Here is a 26,533-nt window from a genome sequence, read left to right on the forward strand (position 1 = left end):
ATACCTTTCGAATGAGATATTACATGTAGAATTTGAACCTGTGGTTCTTAAAATAAACTAAGAAAAGATATTTTTCTATATAAAAACCTATTGGCTGGATTTGTCTCTGAGTGTGTGTACCTCATTTATTGTCTATGTGTATGTACAACAAATGCTTAACACTACTCCTTGGATAAGCCTATTGCTCGACCACACTACCACAAAATAGAGCATTAGTATTATCTATTTTTACCACTATTTTACCTCTAAGGGGAACCCTTGGACTCTGTGCATGCTATTCCTTACTTTGAAATAGCACATACAGAGCCAACTTCCTACAAAGGGTGTTTATTTAAGTGCAAAATAGTGGAGGGGGGTTGAAAAATGGTCAGGGGGGATGGTGGAGGAATGTCCATGGCAGAGTCCAGTTATTTGTCTCACAGGTGCACTGTCCAAAGGGGCATAGGAAGTGGAGCTAGGGCAGTTTAAGGATGGACAGGGTGACAAAGTGGGACAGAAGGATGACATTCAGTGTGGTCTCATTTCTTGGCGGGGGTCTTGGCATTGTTCTCTGTCTTGTGCCTGGATCTCAGGGACCGTTTGAGGGGTCGTTCTCCATCTGCAGGGGGTGGGGTGCTAGTGTCGTGGTCCTGTGGCGGTGCCTCCTGTCCATTAGCGCCGGCGGCGGCAGTGGTGGGCAGTTCATCATCCAGGCTAGTGTCAGGGGCCCCTTGTTGTGCCACAGTGTCCCTCCTGGTGTTCACAAGGTCCGTAAAGCACCCCTTCAATGGTGACCAGGGTGGTGTTGATGGACCTGAGTTCCTCCCTGAACCCCAAATACTGTTCCTCCTGTAGCGCTGGGTCTCCTGAAACTTGGCCAGTACCGTTGCCATCGTCTCCTGGGAATGATGGTATGCTCCCATGATGTTGTAGAGGGCCTCGTGGAGAGTGGGTTCCCTGGGCCTGTCCTCCCCCTGTCGCACAGCAGACCTCCCAGTTTTCCTGTGCCTCTATCCCCTGAACCGCGTGCCCACTGCCACTGCCCCCAGGTCCCTGCTGTTCTTGGGTTTGTGTCTGGGTCTGGTTCTGTACCCCAGTGCTTAAATTCTTGTGTAGGACCTTGTGTGATAATTGTTTTGGGGTCTGTGTGGGTATCTGTAGTGGACATGCTTTGGTGATGGGTGTCCATGCTTTGGTGTTGCATGCAGGGATTGGTGTTGGGATGGGTGGTTTGTGATAGTGGGACATATGTGAGGTGTTGGAGAGATGGGGGTAAGGGTGGGGGTATGTGATAGCATGCAGGTAGGGTGGGGGATATGGTAGTTAAGATTTGAGTTACCAGAGTCCATTCCACCAGCTACTCCTGTGAGGCCCTCAGGATGCAGTATAGCCAAGACCTGCTCCTCCCATGCTGTTAGTTCTGGGGTAGGAGGTCGGGGTCCGCCGCCAGTCCTCTGAACTGCAATCTGGTGTCTTCAGACCACGGAACGCACCTTCCCCCGTAGGTCGTTCCACCTCTTCCTGATGTCATCCCGTGTTCTTGGATGCAGTCCCACTGCGTTGACCCTGTCGACGATTCTGCGCCATAGCTCCATCTTCCTAGCTATGGAGGTGTGCTGCACCTGTGATCTGAATAGCTGTAGCTCTACCCGGATGATTTCCTCCACCATGACCCTGAGCTCCTCCTCAGAAAACCTGGGGTGTCTTTGCAGTGCCATGGGGTTTGTGTGGGTGATACGTGAGGTGGTGTGTGTTGTAATGTGTGAGGGGATGTGTTTGTGTATGTTGTGTGAGGTGCTTGGATGTTGTGTGAGTGATGGTGTTGAGTGCCTGTGGATGCTAGTTTGTTGATAGTGGTGTCTCTCTCTGGCCTTCTGTCGCAATTCTGGTCATAAGGGTTTGTGGGTGTGTGTTTTATATTGTATCGGGTGTGTGGGAATGGTGTGTGTATGTGTATCAGGTGTGTGTATTTTGAATTGTCCAATGTGGTTGTGTTTTGTAAATGTTTGTGTATTTTGAATGAATTTGTGTGTCATGATAGTGTGGGCGTATTCCTGTTGGCCTGACGGTGGAGGTTTTGTTATCACCAGTGTATCATTGACCTTTGGTGTGGCGGGCTTGTGTGTGTGTCTGGATTTTGTCGGATTCCGGCCTGTGGGTCGTAATAGCTGTAGCGGAATTCCTCGGCTGCAGCGGTGTGTTGGCGGTCTTCTGCACGGTGGTAAGCGGCATTTACCACCAATGTTGTAATGAGGGCCTAAGTCAACATGGCACTCCCCTCAGAGTGCCATGCACACAACCCACTGCCTGTGGCATAGGTAAGTCACCCCTCTAGCAGGCCTTACATCCCTAAGGCAGGGTGCACTATACCACAGGTAAGGACATAGCTGCATGAGCACTATGCCCCTACAGTGTCTAAGCCAATTCTTAGACATTTTAAGTGCAGGGTAGCCATAAAGAGTATATGGTCTGGGAGCTTATCAAACACGAACTCCACAGCACCATAATGGCTACACTGAATACTGGGAAGTTTGGTATCAAACGTCTCAGCACAATAAATCCACACTGACTATATACTAGCCCAACTACTAGTGCTCGGCTGACCAGTTTCTGCATGCATGCCAAATCCAGACGGGTTTCTGGCCACATGGGGTGAATGCCTTTGGGCACTCTGTGGCCAGGAACAAAGCCTGCACTGGGTGGAGGTGCTTCACACCTCCCCCTGCAGGAACTGTAACACCTGGCGGTGAGCCTCAAAGGCTCGAGCCTGGTGTTGCAAAGCCCCAGGGCATGCCAGTTAGTGGAGATGCCCACGGCCCGGATACAGCCCCCACTTTTGGCAGAAAGTCCGGAGGAGATAATGTGAAAAACAAGGAGGAGTCACCCTTCAGCCAGGACAGCCCCTAAGGTGTCCTGAGCTGAGGTGACCCCTGCCTAAGAAAATCCTCCATCTTGCTTTGGAGGATTCCCCCCAATAGGATTAGGGATGTTCCCCCCTCCCCACAGGGAGGAGTCACAAGGAGGGTGTAGCCACCTTCAGGGACAGTAGCCATTGGGTACTGCCCTTCAGCCCTAAACACACCCCATAATTGAGTATTTAGAGTCAACCCTCAACCCAGGAAAACAGATTACTGACTTGAAACAAGATGGAGGACTGCTGACCTGAAAGCCCCGCAGAGACGACGGAGACAACAACTGACTTGGCCCCAGTTCTATCGGCCTGTCTCCAGACTCAAAGAACCTGCAACAGCGACGCATCCAGCAGAACCAGCAACCTCTGCTGACTCAGAGGACTGTCCTGCAACCCAAAGGAATAAGAAACTCCCATGGACAGCGGCTCTGTCTAAACAACCAAGAAACCAACTTTAAAGGGACTCCAGCTTCACTCCGGAAGCGTGAGTCCCCAACACTCTGCACCCAATGCCCCCGGCATGTGTCCAGAAGAACCAACACTGCAGAGAGGACCCCCAGGCGACTCCAACGATGTGGCCACACTGAGGCGACCTCCCTGCACCCCCACAGCGACGCCTGCATAGAGAATCCAGAGGCTCCCCCTAACCGCGACTGCCCGGTAACAAAGAACCCGACGCCTGGAAGAAGCACTGCACCCGCAGCCCCCAGGCCCGAGAGAAACCAACTACCGGTCTGGGAGTGACCAGCAGGCGGCCCTCATTGTTGCCCAGTCGGTGGCTGGGCCAAAATGCGCCAACCCCCCATGCCCTGCTTGCATGGCCAGAGTGACCCCGGGTCTCTCCATTGATTTCTATATAAAACCCGACACCCCCGTGCCGCTGAGGGTGTATTTTGTGTGCCTGTTTGTGGACCTCCCTCCCCCTCAGTGCTCTACAAAACCCCCCCCGGTCTGCTCCCCGAGACTGACTGGAACCAGAGCACCCCTGGTCTCCATAGGCGCCTATGTTATTTGGGCCATACTTTGACCTCTGCACCTGACCGGCCCTGTGTTGCGGGTGCTGGGTGTTTGGGGTTGACATGAACTCCCAACGGTGGACTGCCTATGCCTCGGAGACTGAACTTGTAAGTGCTTTACTTACCTGCTAAACTAACTTGTACTTACCTCCCCAGGAACTGTTGATTTTTGCACTGTGTCCACTTGTAAAATAGCTTATTGCCATTTTTGCCAAAACTGTGTACCTTACTGTTTTACTTGAAAGTTCCATATTTACCTATCCCAAGTACCTTACAATTTATGTATTTACTTGAATTCGGAATCTTGTGGTTCTAAAATAAATTAAGAAAAGAATATTATTATATATAAAAACCTATTGGCCTGGAGTAAAGTCTTTGAGTGTGAGTTCTCATTGTTTGCCTGTGTGTGTACAACAAATGCTTAACACTACCCTCTGATAAGCCTACTGCTCGACCACACTACCACAAAATAGAGCATTGGTATTATCTAATTTTACCACTATCAACCTCTAAGGGGAACCCTTGGACTCTGTGCACACTATCTCTCACTTTGAGTTAGTGTATACAGAGCCAGCTTCCTACATCCGGTAAATGCTTTTCTTGGTGGTTGTTTGCAGAGTTCAAAATTCACTTTGGTCTTCATATTTTATTCGCACTTGTATACCCAGCACTCTGTACATCATTTGCTCGCTTCTTTGAATTTGCCCCACCACTGCACTGTTTTTCACGTTGTGTGCATGTGGAAATTAAAAGAGTCAGCTGAGGCTAAGATACACGTGTATTTTAGAAAGCATCTTATTAAAACATAGTTTCAGTTTTCAAACAGATTTTTAAATGTCAAGGAAAATGTCAGCCGTGGCTACAGACTGTTATTTTTTCTTGACTATGTCCTTTCAACTTCTCCTATTGATTTGTTCATTTTTATTTTTTATTTTTTACAGAGGAGAAGTGCAGGAGGGTCGAAAGGTGCTGGGGAAAGTGATGAGAATGGTGAGTAAGCTTGCTGTATTGCTTGGTTTGCGTCTTGAGAACAAAAACTTATTATACGTGGCTCTCATAGAGAGCCTTTAGCATGAATAGTAGTTTCTGAATCTGGTTAGTACCTGCTTTAACATGGTTTCCACCTTAGTGAAGAGAGCTTGTTTTCCTGGATTCGGTAGTCTTAGGTGGCTGACTGAGTGACTGCCTCTCCTGCCACCTTCTACCTCTCTTGGGTCTCCCCAGACACAGGCGAGGTGGTCGAACATGGGCAACGCTTTGCCTCTGCCAGCGGCCATCTTTCCTTTCAGCTGTGGGTCTGCAGAGATATTCAGCTAATATGGATATTCCAGGATGCATCTTAGATAGCCCCTGTCAGGCGACTACAGCTTTGGAGGGGATAGAAAGGAACAGAGAATGGTGGGATAGGTAGCAGAACACCAGTTTATTTAAAATATTTTGAAGTTGTAAGTAGGGCAATGTTGGTGGTTGTGGGGTGAGTGGCAGGACACCAGGTAATTTGAAATATTGATGAGGGAGGACAGTACTGAAGGACGTGGGATGGGTAGCACAACAGCATGTACGCTGAACCCTTTCGCTGATAGGCCTCTGTAGGAAAGTGCCCCTATTGGCATAGTTACGCCCCCTCCCCCCAACACACACTTTTTGCCCGATATTGATGCTGACTTAACTGAAAGTGTGCTGTGTTCCTGATAACCAGGCCCCAGCATCAGTACCAGTGTTCTTTCTCTAAACTGTACCATTGTACCCACAATTGGTACACCCCTGGCACATAGCTAAGTCCCTTGTAAAAGGTGGTAACAAGGGCTCTGTGACCCAGAGGGTCCCCAAGGACTGCAGCATCTATTAAGCATAGCTGCATAAGCAATATGCCCCTACAGTATCTAAGTCTATTCTTAGACATTGTAAGTGCAGTGTGGCCATATTAAGTACATGGGCTGAGAGTTTGTCATTACGAGTTCCATGATGGCTCCACTGAAGACTGGGAAGTTTGGTATCAAACCTCTCAGCACAATAAACCCACACTGATGCCAGTGTTGCATTTATTGTAAAATGCACACAGAGGATATCTTAGAGATGCCCCTGGTAGCATAACCAATCCTTTAGAGTTAGACTGACCAGACTGTGCCAGTATGGCACTAACAGATGAGTTTCTGACCCCATGTGGTGAGGGCCTTTGTACTTTCTGGGGTCAGAAACAAAGCCTGCTCTAATTCACACCTCCCCAATGCAGGAACTGCAACACTCGGCGGTCAGCCTCAAAGGCTCAGGCCTCCTGTTACAGTGCCCCAGGGCACCCTAGCTAGTGGAGATGCCCGCCCACCTGGATGAAGCCCCAGTTTTGGCGGCAAGTCTGGCAGGACTATTAGTAAAAACAGGGAGGTGTGACCACTCCAGCTAGGACCACCCCTACGGTGTCTAGAGCTGAAGTGACCCCCTGCCTGCAGAATCCTCCATCTTGGTTTGCGGGACAGGGACCAGTAGGGTTAGGAATGTGGGCACAGGAAGGGTGTGGTCACCCTCAGGGACAGTAGCTATTGGCTACTACCTTCTGACCCCTGTAACACCCCTAAATCTAGGATTTAAGGGCACTCCTCAGCCTAGTTCACCAGATTCCTGGCAACCTCATGACGAGAAGAAAGGAGGAGGACTGCTAAGCCAACCCTCCAGCAATGAAGACTCTAGACGACTACTGACTTGGCCCTAGCCTTAACGGCCTGTCTGCAGCTTCAAGGACTCTGCTACAAAAAGACAATGCATCCTGCAGGACCAGCGACCTCTACAAACCCCCAGAGGACTGTCTGCCCACCAGTAGACCAAGAATTCCCAAGGCCAGCGGCCCTGTCCAGGAGAAACAGCAACAAAGGACTTCAGAACCCCACTGGATCCGCCAGCCCTGCCCACTCTGCACCTTACACCCACAGCCCGAGTCCAAGTGGCCCACCAGTCCAGAGGAGGTCCCCAGGCGATTCCAACCTCAACCCTTGAGTTGATCCCTCCTGGCCAACACAACACCACCTGTAGCCTATATTCAGAGGACATCCGACACCCCTCTGACCGCGAGAGAACCATACAAAGATACCCGACGCCAAAAGATACCCCTGCACCTGCAGCCCCCTGGCCTTGGGGAATCCGACCAATAATGGCCACATGAAGGCTACCCTGATTGAGGGCTTTGGTTCACACCTAGAGGAGTATAGAATTAGGTTCAGGGAGGCTAACAACACCTTGAGCCAGTCCTAGTGTGATTTTGCAGACTACTCAGTGAAAACACTAGATAGTTGTTATAACTGGCAGTGGAGTGCATGACTATGATGGACTTTATAATTTCATTGTGAAAGAACATAATTTGAGTAACTGATTCAATGACAAGTTACATCAGTATCTGGTAAGGTAGGTCCAATTTCTCCCCAAGGATTTGGGAAAGAAGGCAGACCTTTGGGTCAAGACTAGGGAGACCAAGACTTCCACTGGGGATGATCAAAAGAAAGGGGTTACAAAGTCTCCCTAAGGGAAGGGTGGTGAGACATCTAAAGATAAATGTAAAAAGCCTTCTAAAGGGCTCCAAAAACCTGCTCAGGAGGGTGGCCCTGAATGTTTTCACAATCTTCACGTGGGTACAAGGGTAAACACTTTGATCTTAAAAAAGGCCTGGTGTTTCAACTGTGAACAGCATGGACACCAAACTGGCAACTTGGCTTGTGCCAAAACGAATCTCCAAAGCACTGCTCCAGTTAACACTGGTATAACCATTCTCCAGGTGGGATCAACAGTGTGCCCAGAGCAAATCAGGGTCCACATTGAAGCTACTTTAGTTGCTGTGGGTGGGGTAATAAGAACAAATGCAGGCAGCATCCTTAATGGGACTAAGGTAGAAACCCTGAGGGATACAGGTGACAATGTCACCATGGTGACAGAAAAACTGGTTTCCCCAGGACAGTTCTTGGCTGGACAATCATTTCCATTTACCATTGCTGACAATGTGACTAAAGTCCATCCCATTGCTATGGTGACCTTAGAATGGGGAGGGGTTGCTGGCCTGAAACAGGTAGTGGTCTCTTCTGCAATCACAGTTGAATGTCTGCTAGGGAATGACCTGGAGTCCTCTGCTTGGGCTGAGGTAGAACTCAAACCCCATGCAGCCATGCTGGGAATCCCTGGGATGGTGAGTGCCAAAACTAGAGCACAAAGTCGAGCACAGGGGGACAAGAGTTGTAGCCTGGAATAATGGCCCAGCCTTACAAGAGAAAGGGCAAGAAGACTGGGGTGCCAGCTTCTGTACAGCAACAAGCAGAAGACTCCTCTTCTCAGGAAGAAGTCTTAACATCCACTGAGGAAACTGAGCCCCTGAAGCTTAATCATTATCAGGTAGAGCTCATGGGTCCTGGGGGGAACCTCTAGAGACAAGCTGTGCCAGGGATAGAGAACCTGTCCCACTCTTGAAGGCTTGAGGCAGCAAGCAGCTGTACACTGAGGCCGAGACCCCAAACCTGGTGCAACCAGGAGAGTGGTAGTGCCCCAGCAGTTCAGGGGGTTCATCCTCACTTTAGCACATCACATCCCCCTGGCTGGGCATCTGGGCCAAACTAAAACTTGGAATAGGCAAGTCAGCCATTTCTACTGGCCCATCATGTCTCAAATGTTGGAGTGTTGCAGCTCCTGTATCACATGCCAAGCTAGTTGTAAGGCAGGTGGCCTCCCAAAGGCCTCCATAATTCCACTGCCATTGGTTGGGGATCCCTTTGAAAGGGTTGGTGTGGACATAGTGGGTCCACTTGAACCACCCACGGCCTCAGGAAACTAGTATATAATGGTAGTAGTGGATCATGCTACCAGGTATCTTAAAGCAATTCCACTCAGGTATACTATAGCTCCTACAGTAGCCAAAGCTCTCATTGGTATATTAACCATGGTAGGGTTCCCTAAGGAGGTGTTTTCTGACAGAGGTGCCAACCTCATGTCAGCTTACCTGAAACACATGTGGAGTGAATGTGGGGTGACTTGTTGAAAGGTTCATCAAGACATTGAAGAGCATGATCGTGGAGCTCCTTAAAAAACTCAAAAGGAGATGGGGTGTCCTCGTGCGGTGCTTGCTTTTCACCTACAGAGAGGTGCCTCAGAAGGGAGTAGGGTTACCCCTTTGAACCTCTGTTTGGCCAACCAGTTAGGGGACCACTAGCACTTGTGAAGGAGGGTTGGGAGAGACCTCTCCACGAGCCTAAGCATAATGTGGTGGACTATGTGATTGGCCTCAAGTCTAGGATGGCTGAGAATATGGGAAAAGCATCCAAAAACCTTGATGCCAGCCAACTGCTCCAGAAGCAGTGGTATGATCAAAAGGCTGCACTGGTGGAATTCCAACCAAGGCAGAAGGTATGGGTTCTGGAGCCTGTGGCTCCCAGGGCACTTCAGAACACATGGAGCTTACCTTATCCTGGGAAAGAAGAGTGAGGTCACCAACTTGGTAGACCTGGGCACTAGCAGGACACCAGAAGGGATGATCCATTTCAACCGCCTCAAAATCTACTGTGACAGAGCTGATGTAACCATGCTGATGGTTACAGATGAGTATCAGGGGGCAGATAGTGAACCTCTCTCTGACCTCCTCTCACACAACCCTAAAGAAGGGTCAGAGGATTTAGTTGTCTTCTCAGACACTCTCACTGCCCAGCAGCAGGCTGACTGCAGCAAGTCCTGCAGCACTATGCAGAGCTCTTCTCCTTAACCCCTGATACACTGGTGTACCCATGATGTGGACAATGGAGACAGCTTGCCTGTCAAAAACAAAATCTATCTGCAGTCTGACCAAGTTTAGAAGAGTATCAAAGTTGAAGTCAACAAGATGCTGGAGTAAGGGGTTATTGAATCCTCTGACAGTCCTTGTTCTAGCCCAGTGCTCTTGGTCCCCAAACCTCATTCCAAGGATGGATAGAAAGAGTTGAGGTTCTGCATTGACTACAGAGGTCTCAGCCCTGTCACCAAGACAGATGCTCACCCTATTTCAAGGGCAGCTGAGCTGATAAGTTGGGTGCAGCAAAATTCCTCAGAACCTTTGACTTAAATGTAGGATACTGGCAAATTTGCATGGTGCCAGGAGCAACCAAAAAAAGCCTACATTCTCTACACCTGACTGGCATTATCAGTTCACTGTTATTGACTTTGGTTTAAAGAATGCCTCTGCCAACTTCCAAAGGTTGGTGAATCAAGTCCTTGCTGGATTTGAGTCCTTTATTTCAGCATATCTAGATGATATTGCTGTATTTAGCTTCTCCTGGCAGGGTCACCTGATACACCTGAAGAAGGTTTGGCAGGCTCTGCAATCAGGACACCTCACTATCAAGGCATCAAAATGCCAGATAGGGCAGGGCACTGTTGTATACTTGGCCCACCTTGTAGGTGGAGGGCAAGTACAACCTGTACAGCCCAAGATCCAGACAAGTCTGGACTGAGAAGCTCCTACCACCCAGACTAAAGTCAGGGTATTACTTGGCTTGACTGTTTATTACAGGAGGTTTGTGAAGGGCTATGGATCCATTGCGACCTCCCTCACAGAACTGACCTCTAAAAAGATGCCAAAAAAGGTAAACTGGACTCTTGACTGTCAAAAGGCCTTTGGCACCCTGAAGGAGGCAGTGTGCTCAGCACCAGTTCTCAAAGCTCCGGACTACTCTCAGCAGTTCATTGTGGAGATAGATGCCTCTGAACATGGGATATGAGCAGTCCTGTCTCATACCAATGATGATGGCCACAAATAACCTGTTGCTTTTATTAGCAGGAGGTTACTCCCCAGGGAGCAGCATTGGAGTGCCATTGAGAGGGAGGCCTTTGCTGTGGTTTTTTCCCTGAAAAGGTTGAGACTATGCTTATTTGATACTCACTTTATTGTTCAAACCGACAACAGACCTCTCAGATGGCTAATGCAAATGAAAGGTGAGAACCCTAAACTTTTGAGGTGATCAATCTACCTACAGGGAATGTACTTGTCAGTGAAACAGAGACCTGGGACTGCCCATGTCAATGCAGCTGGACTTTCCTGGTTCTTCCACTTAGAGAGTGAAGACTCTCTTGGGAAAGGTTAGTCTCATCCTCGTTTGGGATGGGGTTGTGTAGGAAAGTTCCCCTTTTGGCATGGTTACCCACCACACTTTTTGCCTGATATTGATGCTGACTTGACTGAGCATGTGCTGGGATCCTGCTAACTAGGCCCCTGCACCAGTGTTCTTTCCATAAACTGTACCATTATACCCACAAATGACACACCTCTGGCACACAGCTAAGTCCCTTGTAAAAGGTACCAGTGGTACCAAGGGCTCCGTGACCAGGGAGGGTCCCTAAGGGCTGCAGCATGTATTGTCCCACCCTAAGGGACCCACCTCACCAAGCACATGCACACTGCCACTGAGATTGTGTGTGCTGTTGGGGAGAAAAGGATAAAGTTGACATGGGACCCCTCTCAGGGTGCTGTGACATAGGTAAGTCACCCCTCTAGCAGGCCTTACAGCCCTAAGGCAGGGTGCACTATAACACAGGTGACATTGTATGTGCAGTGTGGCCATATTAAGTACATGGGCTGGGAGTTTGTCATTACGAACCCTACAGCTCCATGATGGCTCCTTTGAAGACTGGGAAGTTTGGTATCAAACTTCTCAGCACAATAAACCCACACTGATGCCAGAGATCTAATAGAGATGCCCCTTTACCCTAACCAACCCTTTAGTGTTAGGCTGACCAGTCTGCCACTAACCAATGAGTTTCTGACCCCATGGGGTGGGGGCCTTTGTGCTCTCTGGGGTCAGAAACAAAGCCTGCTTTGGGTGGAGGTGCTTCACGTGTCCCACTCTGACGGAACTGCAACACTTGGTGGTGAGTCTGAAAGGCTCAGGCCTACTGTTACAGTGCCCCAGGGCATTCCAGCTAGTGGAGATGCCCTTCCTCAGGACAAAGTCCCACATTTAGCAGCAAGTCCGGGGGAAAAATTAGGAAAAACATGGAGGAGTGACCACTCCAGCTAGGACTACCCCTAAGGTGTCCAGTGCTGAAGTGACCCCCTCCGTGTGTAATCCTCCATCTTGGTTTGGAGGACAGGGAACAGTATGGCCAGGAGTGTGCCCTCCTCCCCAAAGTGAGTGGGCACAGGAAGGGTATAATGACCCTCAGACAGTAGCCTACTGACCTCTCACCCCTGTAATGCCCCTAAATCTAGGATTTAAGGGCACCCTTGAACCTATCTCACCAGATTCCTGGCGACCTCAAGACCAGAAGGAGGAGGGCTGCTAAGCAGACCCTCCAGCAGTGAAGACTCAAGACTGCAACTGACTTGGCCACAGCCTACCAGCCTGTCTGCAGCTTCAAGGACTCTGCAACAAAAAGGTGATGCATCATGCAGAACCAGCAACCTCTACAAACACCCCAGAGGACTGCCTGCCCACCAGAGAACAAATAACTCCTAAGGACAGCGGCCCTGCCCAGAAGAAACACTAACAAAGGACTCCAGAGCCACCCTGGGTCCGTGGGACCTGACCACTCTGTACCCGACGCCCACATCCCGAGTCTAGGTGGCCCACCGGTCCAGGCGAGGTCCCCAGGCGATTCCAACCTCAAGTCCACCCTGGGTTGACCCATCCTGGCCGCCACGACGACTCCTGCAGCCTAAATCCAGAGGAGTACCCCCCGACCGCGAGAGAACTGGATGAAGATACTCAACGCACAAAAGTACCCCTGCACCCGAAGCCCCCTGGCCTTGGGCAATCCAACTGAGGGTCCAGCAACCGTCAGCAGGCAGCCTTCCTCCTTGTCCAGCCTTTGGATATCCAGGACCGACCCCCTGAACCCATCTTGCAGCATCTTTGTGACCCCCAGGGCCCTCTATTGAAAAGCATTAGGAGCCTGATGCTGTGTTTGCACCCGGCCGCCCCGGTCCTCTGAGGGGGTGTGTTTGGTGCTAACCTGTGCTCTTCCCTCCCTCTCGTGGTGCATCTTTGGGGTCCTCTTGAACCCTGACTAGTGGACATCCTTACCCATGGAGACTGGAACTGTAAGTCGAGAAATATCCTCAAAACTGCACTAACACTTTTCCTCCCCCAGGACTCTACTGAAAATTGCAATGTCAACTTTTGAAAGTGAAAAGTGGTACTTGCCTGTAAACGGTTTTTCTGGCCAAACCTAAACAAAGTACATTTGAAACATGTTAGAAATGGGGTCTCTGGTTGGCAGTCAGTTAGCAATGTGTAAATTATTTGTACCAACACACAAAGTAATACAGTGAAAACACTACAAGGTGGACACCACATCAGTTTAGAAAATTAGGTAATATTTATCTTAATCAACCAAGACCAAAACAATCCAACATACATGAGCCAAGATAGGCATTTTCAAAAGAATATAAATCTTATTCCATAGAAAATAATGGAAACATTTATTTTACAAAAAGTACCTGTTTGCATCAAAAATAAAGCCGCTTGGGTCAGCGATGCGTCAATTCCTCGCAAGTGAGGCCGTGCATTGTTTCTTCTCCGGTCTGGTACACAAAGCGTCATTTTTCTCCCTCGCCATGGATCGACGCGTCGATTTCCAGACAGGACACCTCGGATCCGTGCAGGTTCACGATGACTTTGATGCCCAGGGACGATAGGTGAGAAATCCGGTCACACAGTGTTAAAAAACCACACTGTGTGCGGTTTGTGTCATTATCAGCAGACGCAAGCGGGTGTTGCATCGTTTCTCCAGACCAGATGCGTCAATTTAAGCCACAAAGCGGGTGGCGCGTCATTTATTAACCACATTGCAGGTGATGCATCGTAAGTTTCCCCGCGTGGCATTCTGTGCATGGATTTCAGCTCTTGTTCTGCGAACTTCACCTTTCAAGGACCCAGGGACTGAATAGGGCACAACTTGGCAGGGCAGGAATCTCAGCAGAGAGTCCAGGTGCTGGCAGAGGAAATCTTTCATGGCCCTGAGACTTCAAAAATGGAGGCAAACTGAGTTCAAGCCCTTGGAGATTCTTCTCAAGCAGGAAGGCACAACAAAGTCCAGTCTTTGTCCCCTTTCACAGACAAAAGCAGCAACTACAGGATAGCCCAACAAAACACAGTCACAGACTGGGGCAGCACTTCTCCTTGGCAGAGGTTCCTCTTGGTTCCAGAAACACATCTTGAAGAAATCTAAAATCTGGGGTTATGATCCACTACTTATACCCCTCTCTGCCTTTGAAGTAGGCACACGTCAAAGGAAAGTCTCTGCTGTTCACAAGATTCTGCCTTGCCCATGCCTGGCCCCACACACACACCAGGGAGTTGGAGACTGCATTGTGTGAGGGCAGGCACAGCCCATTCAGGTGTAAGTTACCACTCCCCCCTTCGCTCTAGCTCAGATAGCTTATCAGGATATGCAGGCTCCCTTTGTCTCACTATCTTGAGGGGATTCGCAAACAGCCCAACTGGCTAGCAGGGGTGCCGCCGACCTTATTCACCCCTCAAGCCCCCCTTTTCAACCATGACTTGCTGAGGGGCAGTGGCATGGCCCCCATGGTGGGCTTTAAACTATTACGTGGGCCCCTATTGCCCTGCTTTTTTTCATGCTGACCTAAACATGCTTTTATAGTTTGGGGGAGGGGCCATCCCCACTTTTTTGCTGGGCCCACCACAGCAGCCCAAAACCGGTATAACTGGTCCTCAGCTGTTGTTATGGCTCCGACCCCTGAGGCCCCCTTCCGGGGCGGCCTTTGCAATAACCCCCACACTTGGCCCACTCCAGTCTGTACATGCACATTATATCTCACTCACGTCAGTAAAGAAATTGTTTACCCAAGACACATTTCTTTGTTTACTTGTGAAAAAAACATGGCCGCAATTTATGTAACTTGTATGATCAATTTGTCATGCCCTCCTAAACCACAGTGACAAGCTATAATCTATATGACAAGGCCTTAAATCAATATAACAGTGTCGCAAATAAGCTTATACATTATAAATCATTGTGACAGGATCATAAAGAATCAGCGAGTGATTGGTCATAAATAATAAATGGCTGATACATTTGTCATATATCAATCCAGTCCTGTCATTTGTTTGTCATCCTTTGACACTTTTTTAGTAGTTGAGGAAATCAAACATGCCGCTTGAGGGAGTCAACAAGTTTCTTGTTGGTTTATCTCTGACTGCGAGTGGAGTAGCTTCTTACAGCTGTTTAGGCTCAACTTGCTACCTTGTCTGTGCGTTTTTGTGCCCCGCATCTGGCAGGTAAGGGCTGTGAGTGCTGTGCTCCACTTATTCCTCCCCCTGCCCCATCGGCCCACTCACCCGGCAGTAAAGGTTCCTCAGGTAAGTGGCCTTTCTCCTGCAAACCTCCTTACCGGTGTGTCTTCTTAACTAACACATATACCCATTTTGTCCACCACGTGATCTGTGAGACATATGTCTCCAGGCTGCTCCCCCTAGCTCCTTTCCTGTTTTCTGTTACTCTTTTCTTTATTTTATTTTATATGCAGCCTGCCATTTTCCTGGCCACCCACAGGTTAGCTCCAAACACTGCCATTCCTTCTTCTGACAGGTGTAACCCGTCGGATGCCTACAATTCCGGGCGTCTCGTGGGTCAGGCCATGTCTGATGCTCTCCACGCTGTTAGCCTTGCAGTACTTGTTGACTGCAATATTTAGTTTTCTTCTGGAGTTGTCAACTACTTCGTTGGATAGTAACCCAATACCACCTCCTCCCCCCATGAGTCTGGGGATGGTCTCTGACCATATTATGGTAGTGCTGCAAAGGACCTCCCCCACTTCCCCACACTCTGTTAGCCATAGCCGAATGTCGTGTAGGAGGTCCTTTCTTCCCATCTGCGTAAGGTCGTTGCCACCCAGGTGTTTAATCAGACATTACCCGGAAGCTGTTGCCTGTATTTTGCCAGTATCGCCGAGAGTTGCCAGCAGCTCATCTCCAGGTAGCCCACCACTTAATGTTCGTGGCTTCTGGCCCCCAGCCTGATTGTTGCCACTGCGGGTCCACCAAGTCTGCATCCTGCGAATGAATGAGTGCCCTACCACCAAATCATTCTGGGCCCGGGCCCCTGTTAATGAAACAAGCACCTCTTTCAGTTTTTCTTGTGGCGCACCCCATATCTGGTTAAATCAGCTGAGGTCTCACGTAAGCTTTTCAAGCATTCGAGTGCCATCTGCCCACCAACTAGATTCTGGCTTCAGGGATCCCATGCTGTGCTACTGTTGTGGCTGCCCCTATCCTTTAGTGGGGCCCAACTGCGGAGGGTGGGAGGCCCGCTTGCCCCAGGGCTTTGCGCATGACTGCTGCAAATTGAATTATGCTTAAAAGGTTCCCCGTGTCTGTGTTTGAAGAGTGGGTCCTCTCCAGTGGGCCGCACCACCATGAAATTACAAAGGCATCACACTGGACAGTATGTAGGATCCTCTTTGCAGTGCGGTTGCAACCACGACCCCTTGCCTAACTGGTCTGTTTTGGACCTCTTTAGCAGCAACTCCATCTTAGCCGCTCCTGGCCTAATATCTGCTACTTGCAGGCATGCTGAGCCCGCATCTCTCCTTGCTGGTGCCATGAGCTTGCTCACCCTGAATGGCCCAAAAAATGCTGTCGAAAAGCAGCCTTGAACAGGGAAACCTCAAAAGGAGTACTTGCCACTGTTCTGTGGGCGTCCATCACCTGGGTCAATTTCTTAAAATTTACAGGTGGCCTTGTGTCCTGCTTCTTCCCTTCCAGACGCTTCCAACCCTTCATGGATGTCCGAATGTAATACCAGGCTCTGAGGGGCCTTTCCTGATCTTAGTTTAGAGAAATGGGCTACTGCCGCTAGGTGGGCTAGCGCCTACGATTTTCTCTACTTCTGAAGGTAAGCCCACTCATTGAAGCCCTCCACCTCCCTAGCTGTGGCTCCTGGATCCTCCAGTGATTGCACCCGCCCCATCTTCACCATGATGCTTACATATTCATCATAATGTCCTGCTGTGCCAGATATGAGGGCCTGCTTGATTAGACCTGACAAGTCTGCCCCGCTAGCTTCCACAAATCCTCTGAAAAGGAATCATCCTTTGAGCGTCTGGAGCTAGCCTTCTGAGCTTGCTCATCTGGGAACGAAAGAGCATATACGCCAATGAGTTCTCCACCCCTGTAACATTTTTCACCCTAATGTCAAGGTTCCCCTCTAGCTGTAATCTTACCATGTGCCTCATCAACCTTGATTGCACCCATATAATCCCTGGTAGTCTATTGGGTTTTCTGTCTCTGCTGGGGACCGACTGGAGGAAAACACTTCCTATACCTCTGCCCCACACCCTAATCGCAAAAAAAAGGGGTGAATGGGGGCTATTCCCAGTGCCTGGGAGGGCTGCCCCCACCTAGTTTGTCATAAAAAAAAAATACCTGGTGTCTAGTGGGCTTTCTGCTTTTCAGCTGGGATATATCCTCCCAAGCACTGGTGCAGTGAAAGTGAAATGAGCCTTTTTTTTTGTTTTCAATGTAAAGCAGATAAGATGATTTGTGGGGCACACGTAAAATAACTATATAGGCAGTTTTGAATAACTGGAAGTCTTTCCACCTTGTACTGAGTTTCGCCAAAGACAACCCGATCTTCCTTCCCTCACACTGATTGCCTTTATGATGTCATTCAGGACTTTTCATTGAAAGAATTCCCTACTTTTCACAGTTATTCCTACTTTTGAAGGTGAAATGTGGGTGTTTGAAAGATGGAGTCTCTCCTTTTCCATTAATATTTTGTGGACCTAAACAGGAACATCAATAAATACATTTGGATTGGCATTTAAGGAGCACTGGTGTCTTGATCTTTTGTTGATTATCTACTAATGTTTTCACGCATATGTTGATTTGTCTCCTTACTGAAAACCCTTATCTCCTAGATTTTCTCTGCTCTATTTTTCAGAAACTGATGATTCTAGTTTCATCTATGATCCTGATACTGGATTATATATTGATCCACTTTCCGGAGTGTGCTACGACCCAGACACAAAGGTGAGGCTCTCTGTCAATGTTCTGTCTCCATCATCTTTCTGCCCCACCGTTCTTTCTTTTTTCCTTTTACATCACTCTTATATTCTTGCCATCATTTTCTTACATTTTACTTTTTCACTTTTTCCTATTCTGTCCTAGTTTCAGAATCTGTACCCGGGTAAATATGGAAGTGTTTCTGAGCATGTTTTAAATTTTACTTTACAGGAAGAATTTCCTGTGGGAGAGAAGCCAGATCCTTCCAAGGCTAGTGAGAAATGGAGGGACACACGAGGAGAGACAGGAGGCTCTTCTCGGACTCCAGAGAGAAAACGACACAGAAGCCAGGAAGGATCAAAGAGAAAAGTAGAACCCTCTGACTCAGAGAAGACCCGAGACAGGGTTGAGCACAGGAGGAGAGAGAGAGTCCGAAGTCCACCATTGTCTAGGGTGTGTCATTTCTCTTGAATCATTGTATAACAGTTTTGGCACAATTGGCCAGTCAAAAATCAATTAATTCTTTGCTTGTTCCAATAACTGTGGAGGAAATTATTTACAATTTCCCAATCCCAAGTACACAAGCCACAGCTAAAGCCGTTTTTCTGTCAGTTCGTGCCTTTAACCATGATTTGCTTTCAATATTTGATTAGTGAATACATTGAGCAAATAGTACTTCTCTGCTAAAAATCGAAAGGAGAATCAACAATAACTAATTTGGATTACAAATGTGAATGTGTGTGTGTGTGTTACAGTTACTTCATTTAATTATTTTAATTATTTAGTAGTTTTGTAAAGTGCCACAGAGCAGACACTTTTCAGTTACATGTCAGAACTGTCAGAATATAAGGAAAATTATGATTAAGTAGAACCAGGAAGTTTAAGATCCAGTTCAATTTGAGTATTGGCGTGTGGCTGACTTCAACTGCTGTGGCCCATCATTTGGAATTTTATACATCAATGAAATTCAAAGAATATCTATGCCAAGTAGAATGTTGAATACATTCACAATTGTTTAAAAACAAATATTGTTGGCAGTTTGCGTTGGTATAAATCACATAGAACCATTTGTTTTATGAGTTATGGGCCAGCATTAATATACAAATAGATTGAGGAAAGAGAGATTTGCTTCCATCCCGGGTGCTACGTTCTCATTTTTCAACTGCAGCCTTTGTACCTTTATTTAGGTGGCAAATTCACAGTTGAAAGCGAGGGAAATTTAATTATTTTAGTGAAGCAGTCTCTGCCACCATTATCGCACTGGAGGAATGCTTGTCCAGGTAGTACTCTGCCAGTAGTTTTGAGACTCTTTCACATCTGCAGGGTGCTCTTGACCAGGCGTTAAAGCATGAACAGCCTAGAAGTCATCTGAATGGGTATTGTCTGCCTTTGGGGTACTGGGACTTCAAGCTCAAATGTAGTCTGTCAGGCAAGGGGAAGGTTGCAGTCTGTCTTTAAAACGTTGCGTAGGTTCTGCTCATGTTAACAACTTGAAATGCTAAATCAAGTATTGTTCACTCATTTGCAGTACTCGTACAGTTGTATGCAGTATGGGCCTACTGTTATGATGCTCCTTGGCTATAAACAGACAGCACTCAATTTTACCTATGGTTAGGTTTCAGCTGTAATTGTCTGTAACCTAATTGAGGAATCATAACACTTGCCACCGAATAGTAATCAAATCTACAATATATATGTGCGCAAATCCTTCACAAAAAGAGCAAAATGCAACAATAAATCTTAGAAGAACCCACAATGCACACACTAAGTGCAGTACTAGAAGCCGTACTGATTGCTAACATATCACTCTCCAACTGCACCCAAAATACCCACAAGATAACCAGGAATCTTCAGCCATGTGTTTCTGGTCTGCTCTGAAACTCCGTTGGCATGCCCCCAGTTGCTACAAATGACATCCAGCATTCTGTGAATCTCGCATAATGTAAACCCACGTGACCAGTCTAAGATGGAGATTCCTAAAGTGCTCAAAGGCTATAACTTTGTTGGTTACATGCTGCATAAGAACCAGTTAACGTTAAACAGTTAACTATTACGTTTAATTGTTTATGCCCAAAAAAGGCACTCCTCCATATTTGTGTACTTTTCAGACTTTGATCTTCAGTAACTGAAAAGCCCTGCAATTTGTAACAAGTACATGCAGCTTTGGGAAAGCAATTGATCTGCTGAAATTAGTATGTGAGGATTCGCTTCGTTAGGCTCCTTTCTGGCTTGAAGGAATGTAGAAACGCTTCAAACTAATGCTTGTGTATGTTTCTTAATATGACAGATGCCTTTTGAGGCAGCAAGAGGCATTGTGTTGTGAAGGTTTTCTTTTGTTTTTTTGCTCAAAACCTATTGTTTATTTCTGTCAGCAGAGGACAATTTTCTGGGCATAGAAAACAATTTCACTTGGGAAAATTTCAAGATCATAACTTCAGTTAAATGAATGAGGGCCTTTTAACAAGCATGCTTCCTCATTTATCCTTGTTTGGGATAAGTTTAATCCTTTTGTTTAAGAAACACTTTTCAAAGAAGATGCTCCACATCAAAGAAATACCTCTGCTGAAGAAAAAGGATGATGCTGTTGATGTCGAACAAAGTACTCTTGAGGTCGCGAGAAAGAGGAGGCGTCTCAAGGCTGAATTGTAAGCCATCATTCAAGAAGGAGGTTGATAACTCGCTAAAGAAATAATAAATTCCAATAAAATCTAAGCCAGACAAGTAACAAACTGAGCAGGAAATTAAGGAACTGGAACCTCTACTGACACCAGAGCCACAAGAGGAGATCATACAAGGCATCTTTGAATTCATAAAAAGAATAGCAGCTCCTTCAACAAGATCCATCACAGAAAGGAGTATCTATGGAAGATTCGCAGGCTATATATATGCTGACACTACAGATGAGGTGGTAGACTCTCAACCATATAAACTTTCACCTCAGACAACATCACCCCATACAACGAGATTATAAAGAGAGCAATAGACACCTATAGGGCACAGCTGAAGGAGAAACAGATAAAAGCTTGTTACCTTGTAGAGAAATTAATGCCTGACCAAAAAAGGATCCAATTCCTTCTGATGCTGCCCAGTGCCCTGCACCAGTATAGAAAGACCTTCAAGAACCTTCAGCTGCTAAGGCCATCACTCCAAGGGCAGAAAGGAAATACAGATTTTCCTCAAAAGAAAGCCCTACATCAAGAAAAGTATGCCAACAGACTCTCTCTTTGTAGCAGGTGCTCAGAAAAGAGCCGGCACTTCTATCTCAACAGGTCCTGCACCTGACGTGGAAATTAAAAGGTAAATCCCAACACGATCTGCCAAGCACAAGACTAGATCCAGAGAATTTTGCGACAGTGCATATCAGTAAGTAGCATTGTGTAGCTCCACTTTGACTCCACACCACCCGGAAATGATGTAGCTGAGCTGTATATAAGCACCACTGATGAACACAGAGTTAGTTCATTTCTTTCCACACGTTCCCACACAGATTTGGAACTCCACTTCCACCTTTTTAGATTTCCAGTGACTCATAAAAAGGACTCTTGATAGTGTTCTATACATGCAGTGGTCCTTAACCTGAGGTCTCCCAGAACTTCTGTTCACTGATCAAACTACTCCTTCGGGAGAATCTCCTGTCTCAGCAGCAGTGTAGTGTCCTCACCATTAATCTGCACAACTTAAACCTACCTATGTGGAGAGTGAGCAGCAGCAATTGATTGATTTTGGTTTGCCACCTGAAGTGGTGAATTTCATCCGTGCAACGAGAATCCTATACACAAAATCAATCTATGCTGAGTACTGGGACAAATTTGTAACCTGGTGTGATTCCCGGGACATTGACCCCTTGCAAGTAAAGCTGTCAGTTGTTCTTTTCTATGTTTTATCCTTAGGCAAGCAAGACCTTGCAGTTTGTACTGTAGAAGGGTATTTTTTCAGCCTTTCTGGGTTTGCTGTACCAACCGTTGACTTGGTCTTGACATTCCTCATGAGTGCACCCTTCGAGCTAATGCGTAGTTGCTTGCTGCATCTCCTGACCTTGAAGATGATTGTTTTTCTGATTGCAGTTACGTCACCTCGCCACAAGTGAACTGCAGATACATTTGATGAAACTGTCCTGTAACACCCTATTTACATACAAAATGGTGCTGAGAACTCAGTAGGGCTTGAAAATTGGGACTCCTTTCAGGTCATTAAGTTGAGCACTTTGCAGGTGTTTTTTGCTCTCTATCATGCCTCAAAAAAGGAGGAAAGGCTCCATTGGGTGGACCCCAAAATCTCAAAAAAGCATAAGTTTGTACATTGATCAACCCGAGGACCATCAACTTTCTATTGATGTTTCTGTAGCAAACAAAGGAAAGGCTTTGCAGAAGAAGACCTTGCTGAGGTGGACAGTCCTTTACATAAGGATTTGCTACACGCTGAAAAGAAGCAAGCTGAGGGCCCATTTTACCCGAGCAAAAACTACTACTACTCTCTTGGTAGGTACCTGCGTCTTTGTGGGGCAGACCAGGGTTTTTTTTTTTAGAGCACTGGGGGGGGGGGGGGGGGGACAAGTAGGCACACAAAACACACCCTCGGGGCGGCCGGGTGCAGTGTGCAAAGCAGGCGTCGGGTTTTGTATTGGTTTCAATGGAGGGACCCGGGGGTCACTCTAGTGATGCATGCAGTGCACAGGAGGGCTTTTCGGGCCAGCCACCACCTGGGCTAGGCAGAGGGTCGCCTGGGGGACACTCCTGCACTGAGGTTCGGTTCCTTCTGGTCCTGGGTGCTGCGGTGCAGTGCTCAGTCCAGGCGTCGGGTCCCTTGTTACAGGCAGTCACAGTTAGGGGGAGCCTCTGGATTCTCTCTGCAGGCATCGCTGTGGCGGTCCAAGGGGGTCGTCTCGGCTAATCACGGGGTCGCAGTCACCTGGGAGTCCTCCATGTGGTGTTTGTTCTCTGGATCTCTGTAAGGAAATGCCTCCTTGGCATGGTTGCCCCCTGACTTTTTGCCTTTGCTGATGCTATGTTTACAATTGAAAGTGTGCTGAGGCCTGCTAACCAGGCCCCAGCACCAGTGTCTTTCCCTAACCTGTACTTTTGTATCCACAATTGGCAGACCCTGGCATCCAGATAAGTCCCTTGTAACTGGTACTTCTAGTACCAAGGGCCCTGATGCCAAGGAAGGTCTCTAAGGGCTGCAGCATGTCTTATGCCACCCTGGAGACCCCTCACTCAGCACAGACACACTGCTTGCCAGCTTGTGTGTGCTAGTGAGGACAAAACGAGTAAGTCGACATGGCACTCCCCTCAGGGTGCCATGCCAGCCTCTCACTGCCTATGCAGTATAGGTAAGACCCCCCTCTAGCAGGCCTTACAGCCCTAAGGCAGGGCGCACTATACCATAGGTGAGGGTACCAGTGCATGAGCATGGTACCCCTACAGTGTCTAAACAAAACCTTAGACATTGTAAGTGCAGGGTAGCCATAAGAGTATATGGTCTGGGAGTTTGTCAAACACGAACTCCACAGCACCATAATGGCTACACTGAAAACTGGGAAGTTTGGTATCAAACTTCTCAGCACAATAAATGCACACTGATGCCAGTGTACATTTTATTGTAAAATACACCCCAGAGGGCACCTTAGAGGTGCCCCCTGAAACTTAACCGACTATCTGTGTAGGCTGACTAGTTTTAGCAGCCTGCCACAAACCGAGACATGTTGCTGGCCCCATGGGGAGAGTGCCTTTGTCACTCTGAGGCCAGTAACAAAGCCTGCACTGGGTGGAGATGCTAACACCTCTCCCAGGCAGGAATTGTCACACCTGGCGGTGAGCCTCAAAGGCTCACCTCCTTTGTGCCAACCCAGCAGGACACTCCAGCTAGTGGAGTTGCCCGCCCCCTCCGGCCAGGCCCCACTTTTGGCGGCAAGGCCGGAGAAAATAATGAGAAAAACAAGGAGGAGTCACTGGCCAGTCAGGACAGCCCCTAAGGTGTCCTGAACTGAAGTGACTCTAACTTTTAGAAATCCTCCATCTTGCAGATGGAGGATTCCCCCAATAGGGTTAGGATTGTGACCCCCTCCCCTTGGGAGGAGGCACAAAGAGGGTGTACCCACCCTCAGGGCTAGTAGCCATTGGCTACTAACCCCCCAGACCTAAACACGCCCTTAAATTTAGTATTTAAGGGCTACCCTGAACCCTAGAAAATTAGATTCCTGCAACTACAAGAAGAAGGACGGCCTAGCTGAAAACCCCTGCAGAGGAAGACCAGAAGACGACAACTGCCTTGGCTCCAGAAACTCACCGGCCTGTCTCCTGCCTTCCAAAGATCCTGCTCCAGCGACGCCTTCCAAAGGGACCAGCGACCTCGACATCCTCTGAGGACTGCCCCGGCTTCGAAAAGACAAGAAACTCCCGAGGACAGCGGACCTGCTCCAAGAAAAGCTGCAACTTTGTTTCCAGCAGCTTTAAAGAACCCTGCAAGCTCCCCGCAAGAAGCGTGAGACTTGCAACACTGCACCCGGCGACCCCGACTCGGCTGGTGGCGATCCAACACCTCAGGAGGGACCCCAGGACTACTCTAAGACTGTGAGTACAAAAACCTGTCCCCCCTGAGCCCCCACAGCGCCGCCTGCAGAGGGAATCCCGAGGCTTCCCCTGACCGCGACTCTTTGAACCCTAAGTCCCGACACCTGGGAGAGACCCTGCACCCGCAGCCCCCAGGACCTGAAGGACCGGACTTTCACTGGAGGAGTGACCCCCAGGAGTCCCTCTCCCTTGATCAAGTGGAGGTTTCCCCGAGGAACCCCCCCCTTGCCTGCCTGCAGCGCTGAAGAGATCCCTAGATCTCCCATTGACTTCCATTACAAACCCGACGCTTGTTTCTACACTGCACCCGGCCGCCCCCGCGCTGCTGAGGGTGAAATTTCTGTGTGGGCTTGTGTCCCCCCCGGTGCCCTACAAAACCCCCCTGGTCTGCCCTCCGAAGACGCGGGTACTTACCTGCAAGCAGACCGGAACCGGGGCACCCCCTTCTCTCCATTCTAGCCTATGTGTTTTGGGCACCACTTTGAACTCTGCACCTGACCGGCCCTGAGCTGCTGGTGTGGTGACTTTGGGGTTGCTCTGAACCCCCAACGGTGGGCTACCTTGGACCAAGAACTAAGCCCTGTAAGTGTCTTACTTACCTGGTTAACCTAACAAATACTTACCTCCCCTAGGAACTGTGAAAATTGCACTAAGTGTCCACTTTTAAAACAGCTATTTGTGAATAACTTGAAAAGTATACATGCAATTTTGATGATTTGAAGTTCCTAAAGTACTTACCTGCAATACCTTTCGAATGAGATATTACATGTAGAATTTGAACCTGTGGTTCTTAAAATAAACTAAGAAAAGATATTTTTCTATATAAAAACCTATTGGCTGGATTTGTCTCTGAGTGTGTGTACCTCATTTATTGTCTATGTGTATGTACAACAAATGCTTAACACTACTCCTTGGATAAGCCTACTGCTCGACCACACTACCACAAAATAGAGCATTAGTATTATCTATTTTTACCACTATTTTACCTCTAAGGGGAACCCTTGGACTCTGTGCATGCTATTCCTTACTTCGAAATAGCACATACAGAGCCAACTTCCTACAATCTCAAGCCTGTGGCGTCGGGTACAGAGTGTAAAGTCTCATGCTACCGGCGGGAAGAGTGAGGTCTTTGAAAGTTGTAGAAAAGTTGCAAGAATGTTGCTGTTTGTTGAGCACAGCCGCTGCTCGCTAGAGTTTCTTGGTCCTGGTGTTCAGAGCAGTCCTCTGAGGCTTCAGAGGTCGCTGGTCCCTGTTGGATGCGTCGCTGTTGCAGTTTTTCGAGTCAGGAGACAGGCTGGTAGGGCTGGGGCCAAAGCAGTTGTTGTCTTCCGTCGTCTCTGCAGGGCTTGTAGGTCAGCAGTCCTTCTTGTTTCAGGTTGCAGGATTCTGATTTCCTGGGTTCTGGGGTGCTCCTAAATACTAGATTTAGGGGTGTGTTTAGGTCTGGGAGGGCAGTAGCCAATGGCTACTGTCCTGGAGGGTGGCTATACCCTCTTTGGGCATCCTCCCGGTGGGTAGGAGGGCACATCCCTTATCCTATTGGGGGAATCCTCCAAAACTAAGATGGAGGATTTCTAAAGGCAGGGGTCACCTCAGCTCAGGACACTTTAGGGGCTGTCCTGACTGGTGGGTGACTCCTCCTTGTTTTTCTAATTATCTCCTCCAGCCTTGCCTCCAAAAGTGGGGCAGTGGCTGGAGGGGCGGGCATCTTCACTAGCTGGGATGCCCTGTGGTGACGTAACAAAAGGGGTGAGCCTTTGATGCTCACCACCAGGTGTTACTGTTTCTGCAGGGGAAGGTGAGAAGCCCCTCCTCCCAGTACAGGCTTTGTTCCAGGCCACAGAGTGACAAAGGCACTCTCCCCATGTGGCCAGCAACTCGTCTGGTTGTGGCAGGCTGGCAGAAACTGGTCAGCCCCACACTAGAAGTCGGGTCGGTATTCAGGGGGCCTCTCTAAGATGCCCTCTGGGTGCATGTTACAATAAATTATGCACTGACATCAGTGTGCATTTATTGTGCTGAGAAGTTTGATACCAAACTTCCCAGATTTTTGTGTAGCCATTATGGAACTGTAGAGTTTGTGTTTGACAAACTCCC

The 26,533-nt window shown here is 48.2% G+C and overlaps 1 protein-coding gene across 2 annotated transcripts in view; it reads left to right on the top strand.

Annotated features, from left to right (window-relative positions):
- The window catches only part of RBM6 (RNA binding motif protein 6), a 1,032,809-nt gene that overhangs the window by 811,118 nt on the left and 195,158 nt on the right, over positions 1-26,533 (top strand). For both annotated transcript variants that reach the window (XM_069206836.1, XM_069206837.1), the window contains 3 exons: positions 4,848-4,896; positions 17,806-17,894; positions 18,099-18,320. In XM_069206836.1, coding sequence (XP_069062937.1) covers positions 4,848-4,896; positions 17,806-17,894; positions 18,099-18,320 — 360 coding nt within the window. The remainder of the gene's footprint in view (positions 1-4,847; positions 4,897-17,805; positions 17,895-18,098; positions 18,321-26,533) is intronic.

This window comes from Pleurodeles waltl, chromosome 9, assembly GCF_031143425.1.
Source record: "Pleurodeles waltl isolate 20211129_DDA chromosome 9, aPleWal1.hap1.20221129, whole genome shotgun sequence".
Lineage (NCBI taxonomy): Eukaryota > Metazoa > Chordata > Amphibia > Caudata > Salamandridae > Pleurodeles > Pleurodeles waltl.